Source organism: Leptinotarsa decemlineata, unplaced genomic scaffold (assembly GCF_025532065.1).
Source record: "Leptinotarsa decemlineata unplaced genomic scaffold, Ldec_3_MD MMD2_P_RNA_scaffold_12, whole genome shotgun sequence".
Lineage (NCBI taxonomy): Eukaryota > Metazoa > Arthropoda > Insecta > Coleoptera > Chrysomelidae > Leptinotarsa > Leptinotarsa decemlineata.
This window is the reverse complement of record NW_027412526.1, coordinates 14,818,355-14,832,393: the sequence shown is the minus strand read 5'-3', so window position 1 is coordinate 14,832,393 and position 14,039 is coordinate 14,818,355. Positions and strand designations below refer to the sequence as shown.

Here is a 14,039-nt window from a genome sequence, read left to right as displayed (position 1 = left end):
TCTATCGGAATTCCATAGGTGGTCATTCGACAGGTTACCTGTTTTTACAATCTCGATCGTACATGTGTGAACAGCGTTGCCGGCTCTACGTGATTTCAGTAGGCTGGGTATTGTTCTGGGGTCATTGTTTTCACTACTTCTCCAGGAGTTCTTGAGGGGTCTATGATCAATCCAGTGTAGAATGGAATCATCACAAGCTCTATGATACGTCCACTGAATGCTAGAAAGAAAAATTTTCCGATACTTCATTACAAGAGCAAAAATCAATGTAATTGTAATGCACTGTTTGAAACCTTTGGTGTAGTGATGAGTATTTCTGAAATTCTATCCCAATGCCTAACCGTTATTTTCAACACTTCGACACGTGTTTTGATCACCAAGTGATCATCTTCAAGAAGAAGATTGAACTGGAAAAATAATCTTCCTCTTGAAGATGATCACTTGGTCACTTGGTGATTGAAACACGTGTCGAGATGTGAAAAATAACGGTTTGGTGTTGGGATAAAACTCTAGTAATATCCAAGCAAAGATCAAGTTGGTTACTTGTGTCCATGAATGAAATCATCTCCAGAATGGAGCCTGCCAGTTTGATGTTTTTTTTCACTGAAAACCTCTTTAAAAAAGGACTTCTATATCTAAATGAAGATTATCTGATATACAGTGTGATCATTATAAAGTCTGCATTATATGGGCTTCATCCGACATTTAACTTAGACATCTAATTTGGCTTCACGATGGGAAATGAGAACGGTAATGAAACACGAAAAATGAGAATTGATACTTCCCATGTTTTCTTACCACTTGAATGTGTAAGTAATGTTGAGTCCAACCTCAAATATTGCATCGCTAGTACAATTTTTATTCAATCCACATTTTATTATTTATATCATATTATACATTTTAACGGGATTAAGTCATAAAATACCAAGCCTGAAGATTGTTACTTTTAGAAATTCTCAGCATTCAAGTTTCGATTAGATTTTACACCTAAGATTGTATTCTTCAAAATCCTTAAAGAATTATAAATGGTCAGTTTACCTTATTGCTCCGTAATCCATCTCAAATCTTAATAAATATTTGAAATTAGAAGAATTATTAAACTATCCTATTGCATTTGGACTCTTGAGTTTTCCTAAGATTACCCAAAGAATTAAGTCTAGGTCGGTACTATTTCTTTTCGAAAATATTTACATCTAGCTGTAGAAACGTAAAGTTGGTATTTGTGAATCGTCCTATGGGGCCTACTCGAATGTCTAACCAATGAGGAGCCTTCAACCCCAAATTTTCTCCCACCATATAAAGTTGCTCAAATCTCAGGTCGATATTGTAGTTTTGAAATTTAGTTAGTATAAGTTGAACCTTTGTAGAGAACAGTTGAAATAAACACTTATCTGTGCTATCTTCCCCTTTCTTTATTTTGACACAAGACTTAGTGCAAGCCTTGTGTGTAACTCAAATACGGACGATAAAACAATCGTACGTCAAAACATTGGTCCTTCGAGCCGGATTAGTGTAAAAATAATCAATGTTGTTTCTATACGGAAAGCAGTAAGCTTTATTCATCGCAAATTCGCTGTCATTGCACAGTGATCATCCATATTCAATTGAGTGTCATTCATCGAAAGCCGCAAGTTCGCGCAACAAATCAAAGTCGAAAAAACCATCCAGTGTTCATCGACAACTTGAAGAAAATTAGTGCAATTTTCATCAATCATCATCCATTTGCTGACACTCCGACGAGTTCGTCGCCAGAAGCAGTATTCCAGTTCCCGGTGCCAATAATAGTCAATCATAATCTTGCCGAGTCCATTTCAATTACAGTTAAACAACAACAGCATCAGAAGATCAATATTCAGCGTGCAGGTAAGTCAGTTGGTACCACCTAAAATATACAAATTAAAAATTTGGGTACATCTTATTCAGCTGCCCTCAGGCGCCTCCACATATTAGAAAAAAAGTTTTCTAGGAACCCTGAACTGCAGCGTGACTATTCAGCGTTTTTAGCTGAATACAAGGATCTCAATCATATGTCGATAATCCCGTAGCATGAGAACAATAGTGTCGGTTTTTACCTTCCTCATCACGCCGTGCTTAAACAAGCACCATCAAAATTTGTGTCGTGTTCGATGGATCAGCAAGGTCTCCAACCGGTATCTCCCTAAATGATACTTTAATGGTTGTCCCAAGTTGCAGGATGATTTGTTTGTTATCTTGACTCGGTTTCGATCTCACATATATGCATTCACCGCTGACATCGAAACGATGTATAGGCAAATTCTCGTCGACTCAATTGAGGCTCGTTATCAAAAAATTGTCCATCGGGACCATCCGCGGGCCGTCATTAACACCTATGCCCTAAATACTCTTACTTACGGTAAAGCTTGTGCATCTCATTTGGCTGTTCGATCCTTGTACCAGCTAGCACAGGATGAGAGTCATCTTCACCCTTTGGCGGTTGCCGTTCTGACTAGGGACTTCCATGTTGGTGACGGCCTCACTGGTGCTAACACCCATGAGGAGGCGTCCTGCCTGCGAGATCAGCTCGAAGAGCTGTTGAGAAAGGGAGGTTTCAACTTGCGCAAATGGGCCTCAAACGAACCCTCTCTTATCGTCAATTGTGCCGAACATCCCACTTCTACGCATATGTCTCTAGACCTCGAAGCTTCTATCAAAACTCTCGAAATACTGTGGAATGCTCGGGAAGATACACTATTTTACAGCGTAAACATAGTTGAGCAAGGATCACACACCAAGCGAAGGATCCTTTCTCAAATTGCTAAATTATATGATCCACTGAGTTTGCTAGGCCCAGTGATAGTATATGCGAAATCAATTATCCAACTTTGCTGGAAGTCTGGGGTTACCTGGGTTGAATCAGTCCCCCAAAACATACATGATATGTGGATCGCATATCAGAAACAACTTCCACTCCTTGAAAAATTACACTTCCCTCGTTGCCTCATTAGCCCGAACGTTGTAAACATTCAAATGCATGGGTTCTGTGACGCGAGTGAAAAGGCCTACGGGGCTTGTATTTATTTGCGCACCACAAACTGCGAAGGTATTGTGCGAATTACTCTCATATGTTCTAAATCTCGCGTAGCACCCGTCAACACGGTGAGTCTTCCTCGCTTAGAGCTATGCGCTGCAGCTTTGTTGGCAAATCTTTATTCTACTGTGCGTGAGTCGCTATTGATACCTGTTAACGAGTTTCACCTCTGGTCAGATTCCACAATCACTCTACATTGGCTGCAGACAGCTCCTCATCGACTTAAAACTTTCGTAGCCAATCGCGTAGCAGAAGTTCAGCGGAAAACTTTATGCTGTCGTTGGCGCCACCTTTTTTCTCAAGACAATCCCGCCGATTACATATCTCGTGGCCAGCTACCTAGAGAATTCATTCAAATTGTTTTATGGTCACAAGGCCCTTCTTGGCTGCCTCTAGAGTCAAGTGCTTGACCCGAAGGAGCTTTACAATTAGTCGAGATTCCCGAGTTTAAAACAAGCTCTGAAAAAATAACTGGTTGTATCGCATTAAATTCAACGGGGGCAAGCATTCTGGAACGATATAGCTCATTTGGTAAATTACAGCGCGTAGTAGCATATATTCTTCGATTTATTTTCAACACGCGTAATAAAAACCAGCCTCGTCGCGCAAATTTATCTTTGAATGAAATCTCGGAGGCTCATACGCTAATCATTAAGCTTAGCCAGTGCTCGACATTCTCCAAAGAAATTAATTGCCTCAAGAAAAAGGAAAGTCTTTTCACGAATATCCGGCTAATCCCACTCAACCCCTATCTCGATGATGTCGGCTTACTCAGGGTTGGTGGGCGACTCCAACTCTCGGAGCTACCAGAAAAAACCCGGCATCTTATATTGCTGCCCAGCTCTCATAATCTAACAGATATGCTTATACGCGAAAAACATCAACGCCTCGAACACGCGGCCACCCAAGCCACCCTCTATTCTCTCCGTCAAACCTATTGGATTGTTAACGGTCGTGATACCGTGCGCAGCGTTGTATACGCTGCTTTCGTGCTAAACCCCGCTTGGCTGACCACGGCTCCATTCTGCCTGAAGCTCGGGCAGTAGCTTCACGACCGTTTCTGAAAACAGGAATTGATTACTGTGCCCCTCTATTTATAAAAGAGAAGCGCTAACTCAATCGAAACAAGATAAAGGTTTATGTAGCTATATGTATGCATGGTCACCAAGGCCGTACATTTAGAATTGGTGTGCGACCTCACCACCGAAGCCTTTTTAGCTAGCCATAGGCGTCTTTTTGTCCGACGGGGAAAATCCCTAGAGATGCAAAAGTTCATTGAGCATGAACATATAGTTTGACGTTTCATACCCCCCAGAGCACCTCATTTTGGAGGGCTTTGGGAGGCTGCCGTGAAATCCTTCAAGTCACATTTGATTCGATCCGTTGGCGACACTTTATTAACTTACGATCAATTGGAGACATACGTTGTCGAAATCGAAGCGATATTAAATTCCCGACCACTTTCCGCCATGTCTTTCGATCCTAACGATCTCCTTCCCTTGACCGCTGGTTATTTCCTCATTGGTGGTCCACTGACTACCTTTCCACAGGAAAATTTCGCGGTGCTTCCTGCAAACCGCCTCTCGGCTTGGCAGCACGCTCAGAAGCTGAAACAGCACTTCTGGAATCGATGGCATCATGAGTATCTCAACAATATCATCAGTCTTCACCGTCAAACCAAAGGACCTAAACTTCAAGTTGGCGATCTAGTTATCATGCATGAAGACAATCTGCCACCATTGGCCTGGGCCGTTGGCCGCATCATAGCTGTACATTCGGGTCCAGATGGCGTCACACGAGTTGCCACCGTGAGGACCAAGAACGGCGAATTTAAGCGGTGCAGCAAGAAGCTATGCCCACTGCCTATAGAATAGCTACTCTGAACTCAGTAGTTCAAGGGGGACGGTATGTTGGGTCCCATCTCAAATATTGCATCGCTAGTACAATTTTTATTCAATCTACATTTCATTATTCATATCATAATTTGCATTTTAACGGGATTGAGTCATAAAATACCAAGCCTTAAGATTGTTACTTTTAGAAATTCTCAGCATTCAAATTTCGATTATATTTTATACCTGAGATTGTATCCCTCAAAATCCTTAAAGAATTATAAATGGTCAGTTTACCTTATTGCTCCGTAATCCATCACAAGTCTTAAGAAATATTCGAAATTAGTAGAATTATTAAACTACCCTATTGCATTTGGACTCTTGGGTTTTCCCAAGGATTAAGTCTGGGTCGATACTATTTCTTTTCGAAAATATTTACATCTAGCTGTAGAAACGTAAAGTTGGTATTTGTGAATCGTCTCATCTATGGAGTGGGCCTACTCGAATGTCTAACCCCTAATTTTCTCCCACCACATAAAGTTGCTCAAATCTCAAGTCAATATTGTAATTTTAAAATTAAGTTGGTATAAGTTGAACCTTTTTAGAGAACAGTTGAAATAAACACTTATATGTGCTATCTTCCCCTTTCTTTATTTTGACACAAGACTTAGTGCAAGCCTTGTGTCTAACTCAAATACGGACGATAAAACAATCGTACGTCAAAACAAGTAACGTTACTGCAATTTAGTCCTATAAGAACAATTGTACAAGTTTGAGAATGTCCTTATTGGACGAAACTGCAGTAATATCAGTTACAAATACAAGTGGCAAAAAACATAGGAAGTTTCATTTCTCATTTTTCAAAATGAAAAATCTCCTACCACGTAGTTATAAAATTTGTTATAAAATAATAGTATTCACATAATTCGTACTATGTGTTAAATTTATTTTACCAAACATTTCTTAAAGAAGTTATTTCTCAGAATGCCGAAAACTTCTTTAGAAAAAAGTTTGGAAATTCAATTTTCTACCGTTTTGCAAAGTTTTAGCTCAATGAAAAAAATTAGGATTTTTTGCCGCTTTTATAAAACAACACTCAACGCAAACTATATGGAACTTCTCAGTTTTGACAAATCTTCATTCCAAACACATTTTCTAAAACTAACGACATAATAAATGTGTTTTCTACAAAATCCAAATGGGGCTATTCCAAAGGCATTGTCAAACCTTTAGTAAAATGTTTGTGCCTAGGGGTAAATCATTATTATTAAGGCAAATGAATTTCAGGTTTCACTTCACAAAGGTTTTTACGTTTGTGAAGTCATAATATATTCGCTTCGTTATTTCAGTTGTCTTTAAGTTTTGCAGTAACTTGCTCCGCTTGTATCGTTTTTCATTCATTGAGATAACTGAAAATGAAAAATACTCCCACAAATATTTTACAGCGAGAATTCCGGATAGGTATGAATGTTCAAAAATATTTCTTCGATTCCACTATGTCGTTTTATATTTCAAGTTCAATTGAATGAATCTGGCATTAACAATATCGTGAAACCTCTTCTTCAAATTGTTTTCTAAACATCAACGTGCGTTACCTGTTCTAAAATAAATATTTTATGGAGTAACTTTATATGTAAACAAAAATAAATACTCATATGTGTATTTTTTATAAAATCACAAAACTATACAGTATCATGTAGATTGTGTCATTCTGCAACAGTGGTGCAATGCACAACAAATTTTAGTAAAATTATCTTATTCAGTTAAAAATTTCCATAAGGGCTAAAAATTGCATCCAAAAAACTCTCATTCGATATTTTGAGAAGTAACCATACTTTTCCAAAAAAAAAATAAAATTTAACATTTTATAAAAATAGTTTTGGTGATATTCCATCCCGATCGAAGCAAAGTTGAATTTTCAATAAAACTCTCAATATTATCTTCTTTTTCATTTCCATAATTTGTTTTCAGTTTTATTCATATTTTATTGTATATCATTTATATTTCACTCATTGTTATCTCAATCAAATAATTCATTCCTATTTCAGGCCACAATAATTTAAAAATCCTTTATCCAGTCACCAGACCTGCAATACTTCTTTCGACACGCAGAAGATGAAGAAGATGAAGAAAATTAATTCCTAACTCTAAAATTGGTCTCTATTCATATGTAAACGGTTTCACATTCACTTTTCGATACATAACAATGATTTCATTCAGAAATTTGCGGGAAATTTTCGCGTGAAAATTCATCCAAATTTGTCTAGACAACTGAATGTAGACAATAGGAATTCAAACATGATATCAGTCACAATAAAATCAGAATTTAGTTGACACAAAGATTGGAAAAAACAGTGGCAATAAGTAACGGTACGGTTCGTACTGGCATAAGTAAGTAACGGTTTCAGTTTACTCATTTAGAACAACTTTATATTTTTAATTAATTGTTAATATGATAATGTTAGATTGAAGTCCATATTCACCTATATATTGTATAACTCTTTACATAAATGTTTGAAAGTAGTGGGTAATGAAAATTGGGTACTATACCGATAATTAAAAGTTACGTGAATAACTTATTATATTAATTATTACACAGTCGAAGACATTTCAAGGAAATGTTTCATTTCTGAGACATCAACTTGAGGTGTTTTATTTTAAACTGAAACATGGCTACAGATCATTTTTCAGATATCACCTATCAGAATGTGAGAAGATTGGAAAAAATGTATAGATATAGTTACCTATCGATATTGATAAAATTATGATAGAATGTCTGTCGAATAAACGGTAAGGAAAATTGTGAAATATTAAAAAATGATACATCATATTCGAGAAAAAATCAAATATATTTCCGGAAATAATGAGACTTTTTAATGGTAGTAACCACTGGATGAGAGATCATGGAACCTGTAGGATCTTTCATTAAGCGCTTCCTATCTTTGAATTTAAATAAAATAAAGTGTCTGTGAGATATCATCGAAATTTTATATTCGTTTGAAAGACCTCTTGATGCCCTGATGTGTGGAGTAAAACAATAGTTCAAATGTCCGTTACAGCTTCTCTGCGTGGAGCACAATCGAAACGTCCAATTTTCCTTAACTCTGGAGCATAAATCAGGCTGAATTTCACCGATGACATGGGTTATGTTGGCTCTGAGGACCTCTGTGGTTTGTGGCTCATTCGCATACACCTGCGACTTAAAAAATCCCACAAGAAATGTCTAACGGCGTCTAATCGCACGATCTCGTGAGATGACCATGCTATCAAATCGCTCGTGCAGAATGTACAATGTGGCATGAGTTATGAGGCACGTTTTTCGCTCACGTAACCAAATTTGCAGAGTACCATTCAATCGGGGTTAAACTCAGTACGTTAATATAAAATAATACGTTTTTTATATCTTACCTTCATGAGGTATTGATTTGAATTCTTCTTCAGTTTGAGTCTGTATCAGTTTTAATATAAAATGACTAGTTGCCCTGGAAAACGTTGTTCTGCCGTATACATTATTTTTGTTTGGTATCGATTTTGATGTCAAATAATGAAAAAAAAAAGAAAAATCTTTAAAAAAAATATGTACCAATAGGGACACCCTATAGTCATGATATCACAACCTATTCTCATACCTACAAAATATACACAAAAATTCCATAAAAATCCGTCGAGCCGTTTCGAACGAGTACGACCACAAACATATTTCTTTTCGTTGAAAGAGTGCCAACTAATACTCGAGAAAAAACAAGAAGATTCCTGCAAAAACAATAATCTTTTGATGTCATCAATCATGAAGAAATCAATCAATCAACGCATCCTTGTGTAATGTTTTAACATATTTATGATTTCCGGAAACAAAGATCAACAGGCAACCTTCTTAAATATAATACTCACATTTGGAACAATTCAATCGAAAAACACGAGATTTGGACTGTTACGCTCGATATTACCAAACCTTATCAATATCACCTTCGTTTTCAATTCCATTTTTGGAATTTGGAATATTTCCTACACTCGAAGCTAAAACTCCACGACAAATAGCATTCCAATTTGTTGGTCGAGGAGGGAATAAGTAGGTACAATAAATTTGGCACTTCTCTTTCCCCACAAATGATTCAATATCCCCCGGAACGTACGGCAATACTGGTATCTCATCAGTACCGTAGGAGTGCTGCAAATAATAATAATATTGTTTAAACCTCCACTTCATCTAAATTCTTAGGAACGCTCATAGATTGTAACCTAACATGGGAAGATCAAATAGTATGTAAAAAAATCAATAAAAGCTTTTATATTTTGGCAACACTAAGAAATATTTTGAACACAGATTCATTATTACAGGTTTACTATGCATTTGTGTATTCCGCAATTTCCTACAATATTATAGTATGGGGTCAGGCATCAGACATAACAAGAATTTTTGTTGCTCAGAAAAGAATTATAAGGCTTATCTTTAACATTAGTAGTCGCCAATCATGCAGACAGGTTTTCAAAACTAAACGGATCCTCACGGTTACATCAATTTATTTAATGAAACTATTATCATATATTTTCAATAAAAAACATTCATTTCCCATTAATAGTGATTCACATTCTTACAACACCAGAAATAAAAATGATATCAAATTGAACAAGCCCAAACACTCCTATTACAAAAAATTTCCCATCAATGCAGGCTGCCGTTTTTTTAACTGTCTTCCGAAAGAAATAAAATACGCGGGATCCCTGGCGGTTTTTAAGTATAGACTTAGGGAACTCCTTATCAGAGAATGTTTCTATACTGTTGATGAATTTGAATTATACTTTTCAATTTTGAGATGATATCGAAGTGTATTCTACATAGTCTATGTTAGTCATCATTGTGCTTGTTTCGTCCTGTTTGTCAATTAAAACTTAATGACACTGTTTTTGACTTATCCTATCTATTGTTAACAATAGTTGAAAGGATTAATAAATATTTTATTTTATTTTATTTTTTTTTTATTTATTTAAATAGTAATACAGTACACGTTGAACTACTCCGACGCTTCTTTTTCATGATCTCAGACCATGTAAAGCAAGAGATCCGATCTCCTGATGATTTTATAGGCTTCCCTCAAAACCATTCTGTTATGTAGGCACTCCAAACTCGAAAGTCTACGACCTTCTAGTTGTAGGGGAGGCCAACGTAAGTTTATGTCTCTTTGATATTCCGATGATGTAGGATGATTTCGTCTACGAGCTGCGTATCCTACCAATAATCCCTGAAATGTCTTGAATTCCATACCGATAGCATTCGTGTTGTCTTCCACCACTCCCAAGGATTGATAGAGATCCTTTTCTCCATAGACATGAAGTGTAAGATCATCCATATAGTGCGTCTGGTGTTTGGGGGTGCCGCACCTGTATCCACGAGTATTCCTTTGAGTGCGAGTCCTTCAGAGTGGCATGCAAATGCACGATAAGCTCATGAGCCGTTGTATCAAAGGCTTTGCGGAAGTTGTACACACTTCAGCAAAGTTTTAATATTTCATAAACTCAAATCAGACCTTCTTTGGAATAAAGTTGATATAAATGTACTTCTGCCCCTAATCACACAATAGGACTGCTAGATTTCATTTTGAAAAGACCCAACCGCCTCATTATAGTTCCTTGATAGACTCGAGCGTCAAGGTAAAGTTGAAGATTTCTCTGTCTTCTATAAATACTTCCGTGTGTTCAGTTCAAGTGGGTTAGCCTGCTTGGTTCCACCCGAAACAGCAAAATACACCTTCTGTCACTCCGAGGTTCAACCTAACAACGACGTTCTTGTGAAATAAACTTGTCGGAAAAGTTTTTCAAATGACTTTAGTCCCCAGCACTTCAAATCTAGGCACTGCTTTCTGACTTTAACGATTTTCCTGTAATGGAAAATTTCAAACAGACATGAAGTACCTACTAAACTCTGTCCATCCAAGCTGGGTGTAGTAAAATTATTCAAAGTTTGGCTAATGACGAAAACAAAAACAATTTCATATATGTGTGTGAAATATTTTATTATAACGTGTACATTATTGTGAGGTAAATACACTTCCAGAATAAAAAATCATGACATTATAAAACAAAAACAAAAATTAATTGGCGCTCCCGGGTGACTTCATTGATACCAGTGGCGCATTTGCTTTTTCAGCAACAGGAAAACCTGGAAAAACCTACAGCAGCACCACATAATCTGAAGATCTTGATCTGCCAATGCCCTCTCTCTCATAAAACAAAATATGGGGTGTATCAGAGGCTCCAATAAATTCAAGACATCGCCAGAACACTTAGTGACACGACTATCGTCAAACTTAAACCAGTCCGTTTCGTCTTTGACCAAGGCGTAATAATGACCAGATTCAACGCCCGAACCACAGTGAACAATGACTGCATGAAGATCATAATAGTGGTCTGCTAGATTGGAGTGTTCATTTATTTCGAAACTTCGTAAGAGTTTGGTGCTTCCGTCAGAGGTTGCATCATGTTTGAAGATCATCAGTATCATTATTAGATTGACAGGTGCCTCAGCTATACTTGTTTTCTTATAACATTCAGTTATTTTGGCGCATGTTTGGCAATACAGTCGATCATCACCTGTTAAAAGTTCCATTTTCAGATGATTTAACAATAAGATCTGCACGGACTGGTTATTAGTAATATAAGCAAACGCTAGTTGGAGTTCCAGAAATTCACATATGTTTTTGCTACCTTTCGAACGTTTACTACAAAGTAAACAAGTGAGGATTTTTCCAACAAAAGTTATACAAACATAAGACGAGATAGACTGTGCGGAAGCATTCAACCCAGAGCGGTCAGAAGTATCGATTCTGCTATTGTTTTGCTCACGAAGAGTATTCAACAAGAACCCCAAGAATTCGGAACACTCCTCTTGTTGTCCTAACGAGTATCTGATGGACTTCAAAGATTTCAGGAAATCGGTTGGAAGGAAAGATGATACATTCTTACGAAACTGCAGCTCCATGGACAGGTGTTTGAGTTTGGTGAATAAGTAGAAAACATTCTCGTTCTCGTTCATCATTAAAACCTCATTCTTGAAATTCTTCGTCATGAACAACACTTGTAAAATGCTATTCCTAAGTGTTTCCTAAATTGTCTAATCCAATTTTTCTCTCAAGATTTTCAGGACAACTCTCTACTGATTCTTAAGGAAGAACATGTTTCACATAATCTGCATAAGGACCATTTCTTAAGCTGCAATCGATCCTTCCAAATGATGAAGGGTTTTGTAGAAGGATCTATTCGCTTACTTCGTGAAGCTCTTCCAATGAAAGGGAACCAGAACCACGCGGACTGCAACTCATATTTGGGGGGCAAGAATGACTCAAGTTCATTGACCACACTGAAAAAGAAGGTGGATCAATCACTTGTGAATTAACCTTGGTAGGAGACTGATGAATATTCACATATCTGGGCTTGTTTCGAAGATATTTTAGTTCCGTACTGAATGGGGGCAATGCATGATCTCATCAAAAGTATGTCGAGGATAATAGTTCCAAGGACCGAAACAGCATTACCACGTTTTGATTATTTCTATCAAAAAAGATGTAGAACGGTGATCTTTCGTTGCTTGGCCTATTCTCCTTCCGAGTTCATGAACGAATAATAGATACTCCGGGCCATAAACAGCAGAAGGTTCAAACAGTACTGTATGTAACAGATATTGTTTCCAAGATTTTGGTATTTTTTTCGGTTCAATTTTTCACCAGACAATGCTGCGGTTCTAGCAGACTTTGAACTTTCGGCTAGATAGGAAGCCGCGATCGTGTCAACGCAAGTGAAGTCCCATACCACACGATTTTGATATTGATAAATATGGCAGGAATGATGGAATCGATAAGATCAGAAACACTATTGACTGACGACAGAAAAGCTGGTAAAGCTAAGGAAGAAGCCAAACGTAGCCCTAGCCCGTCAAGGTTTACAGGAAGCGTTGCTTGGAGCCATGAATCATCATTGAAATGATTATTTGTAACATATTCTGTCGTGTTGCGGAGTAAATTATCAAATTCGTCAAGCTCTAACTGACTTGACCAAGTGGAGGAACATTTGAGGGCGTACATGAGTTTTGAAATCGCCAAACAATTAAAAAAAAATGTAACGTGTTTAGGAAGTTCATTCAATCTGGTGGTCAGCGATTTGAGTGGTTCCCGTTTTTCTCGAAGTGAATCTTCAGAAAGAGGAGCACCCCGAAGACTCCATTTAGACTTTCCCAAAATTCTTATACCAGAAGCCAATTTCAAAATTATGAATTCGGAAATATCATTCTGAATTGAAAGAGTAATCAACTCGCATTTATCAAAATTTAGTTCAAGTCCAAGATATTTTAAACATTCAATAATTTTGTCTAAATCCTTTGAAACAATGTTTTCATCGCCAGCGATTGAGCCATCTTCCAAATACCAACAATTAAATTCGGATGATAAGCTTCTAGTGATGGTCAAACAAAAAAGAGCAGGTCCTAAGGGATCACCTTGTTGAACACCTCTCTCAGACAGAATCAGATGTTCACCAAAACCCACTGACTCAAGAAGGGATGTAATCCTGAAAAAAAATCTCCTGCCTTACAAAGCATGACGTTTCTATCAATCATGTTGAAGGCATGTTGAAGTTTATTCTCAGGAAAATTTTTGAATCGGGATTTGGAGAAGATTAATATATCTACGAGCAGCATAAGCAACAGCTTCACATCCACCTACAGTACCGAAACCAAACTATAGTGGACGTTACATCGATCCTAGTTCGTCTTTGATCCTCATACAACCAAGTTCAGCTACCAATCGACAATAAACGATTCCAACAGCAATTGGTCTTACTACACCATTCTTTTTCCGAAGAGCACACAATGTAATGATAAATCCTTTTATTATTTTAGATCGATTACTGACCCTGAATAACTGCTACTAGAAGAATATACATCAAGATTAATTATCAACGGATTTCTGTTCCATTACATGGTTTAATCTTAACATGAGCATGAGTGCATCACAAGTAATCTTCACTTTTGAATTTCGACTTTATCATTCACATGTCCTACGCAATTATTTTATTTTTCAGCGGTAATAGACGAAACTGCTTCACAACCCCAAAGCAAAACTTAGCATGTGATAATTCAGTTATACTGACAAAGGCAGACGGGACAGCAA

General features: G+C 37.3%; 1 protein-coding gene across 1 annotated transcript; it reads left to right on the top strand.

Annotated features, from left to right (window-relative positions):
- Positions 1-2,262: 2,262 nt before the first annotated feature.
- Positions 2,263-3,459, top strand: LOC141482192 (uncharacterized). The gene has a single exon (XM_074175153.1). The coding sequence runs from the start codon at positions 2,263-2,265 to the stop codon at positions 3,457-3,459; it is 1,197 nt and encodes a 398-aa protein (XP_074031254.1).
- Positions 3,460-14,039: the final 10,580 nt, after the last annotated feature.

What these genes read in the sequence shown, in the direction of transcription:
- LOC141482192 (XM_074175153.1), top strand. Translation starts at nt 2,263, where the DNA reads ATGTATAGGCAAATTCTCGTCGACTCAATTGAGGCTCGTTATCAAAAA.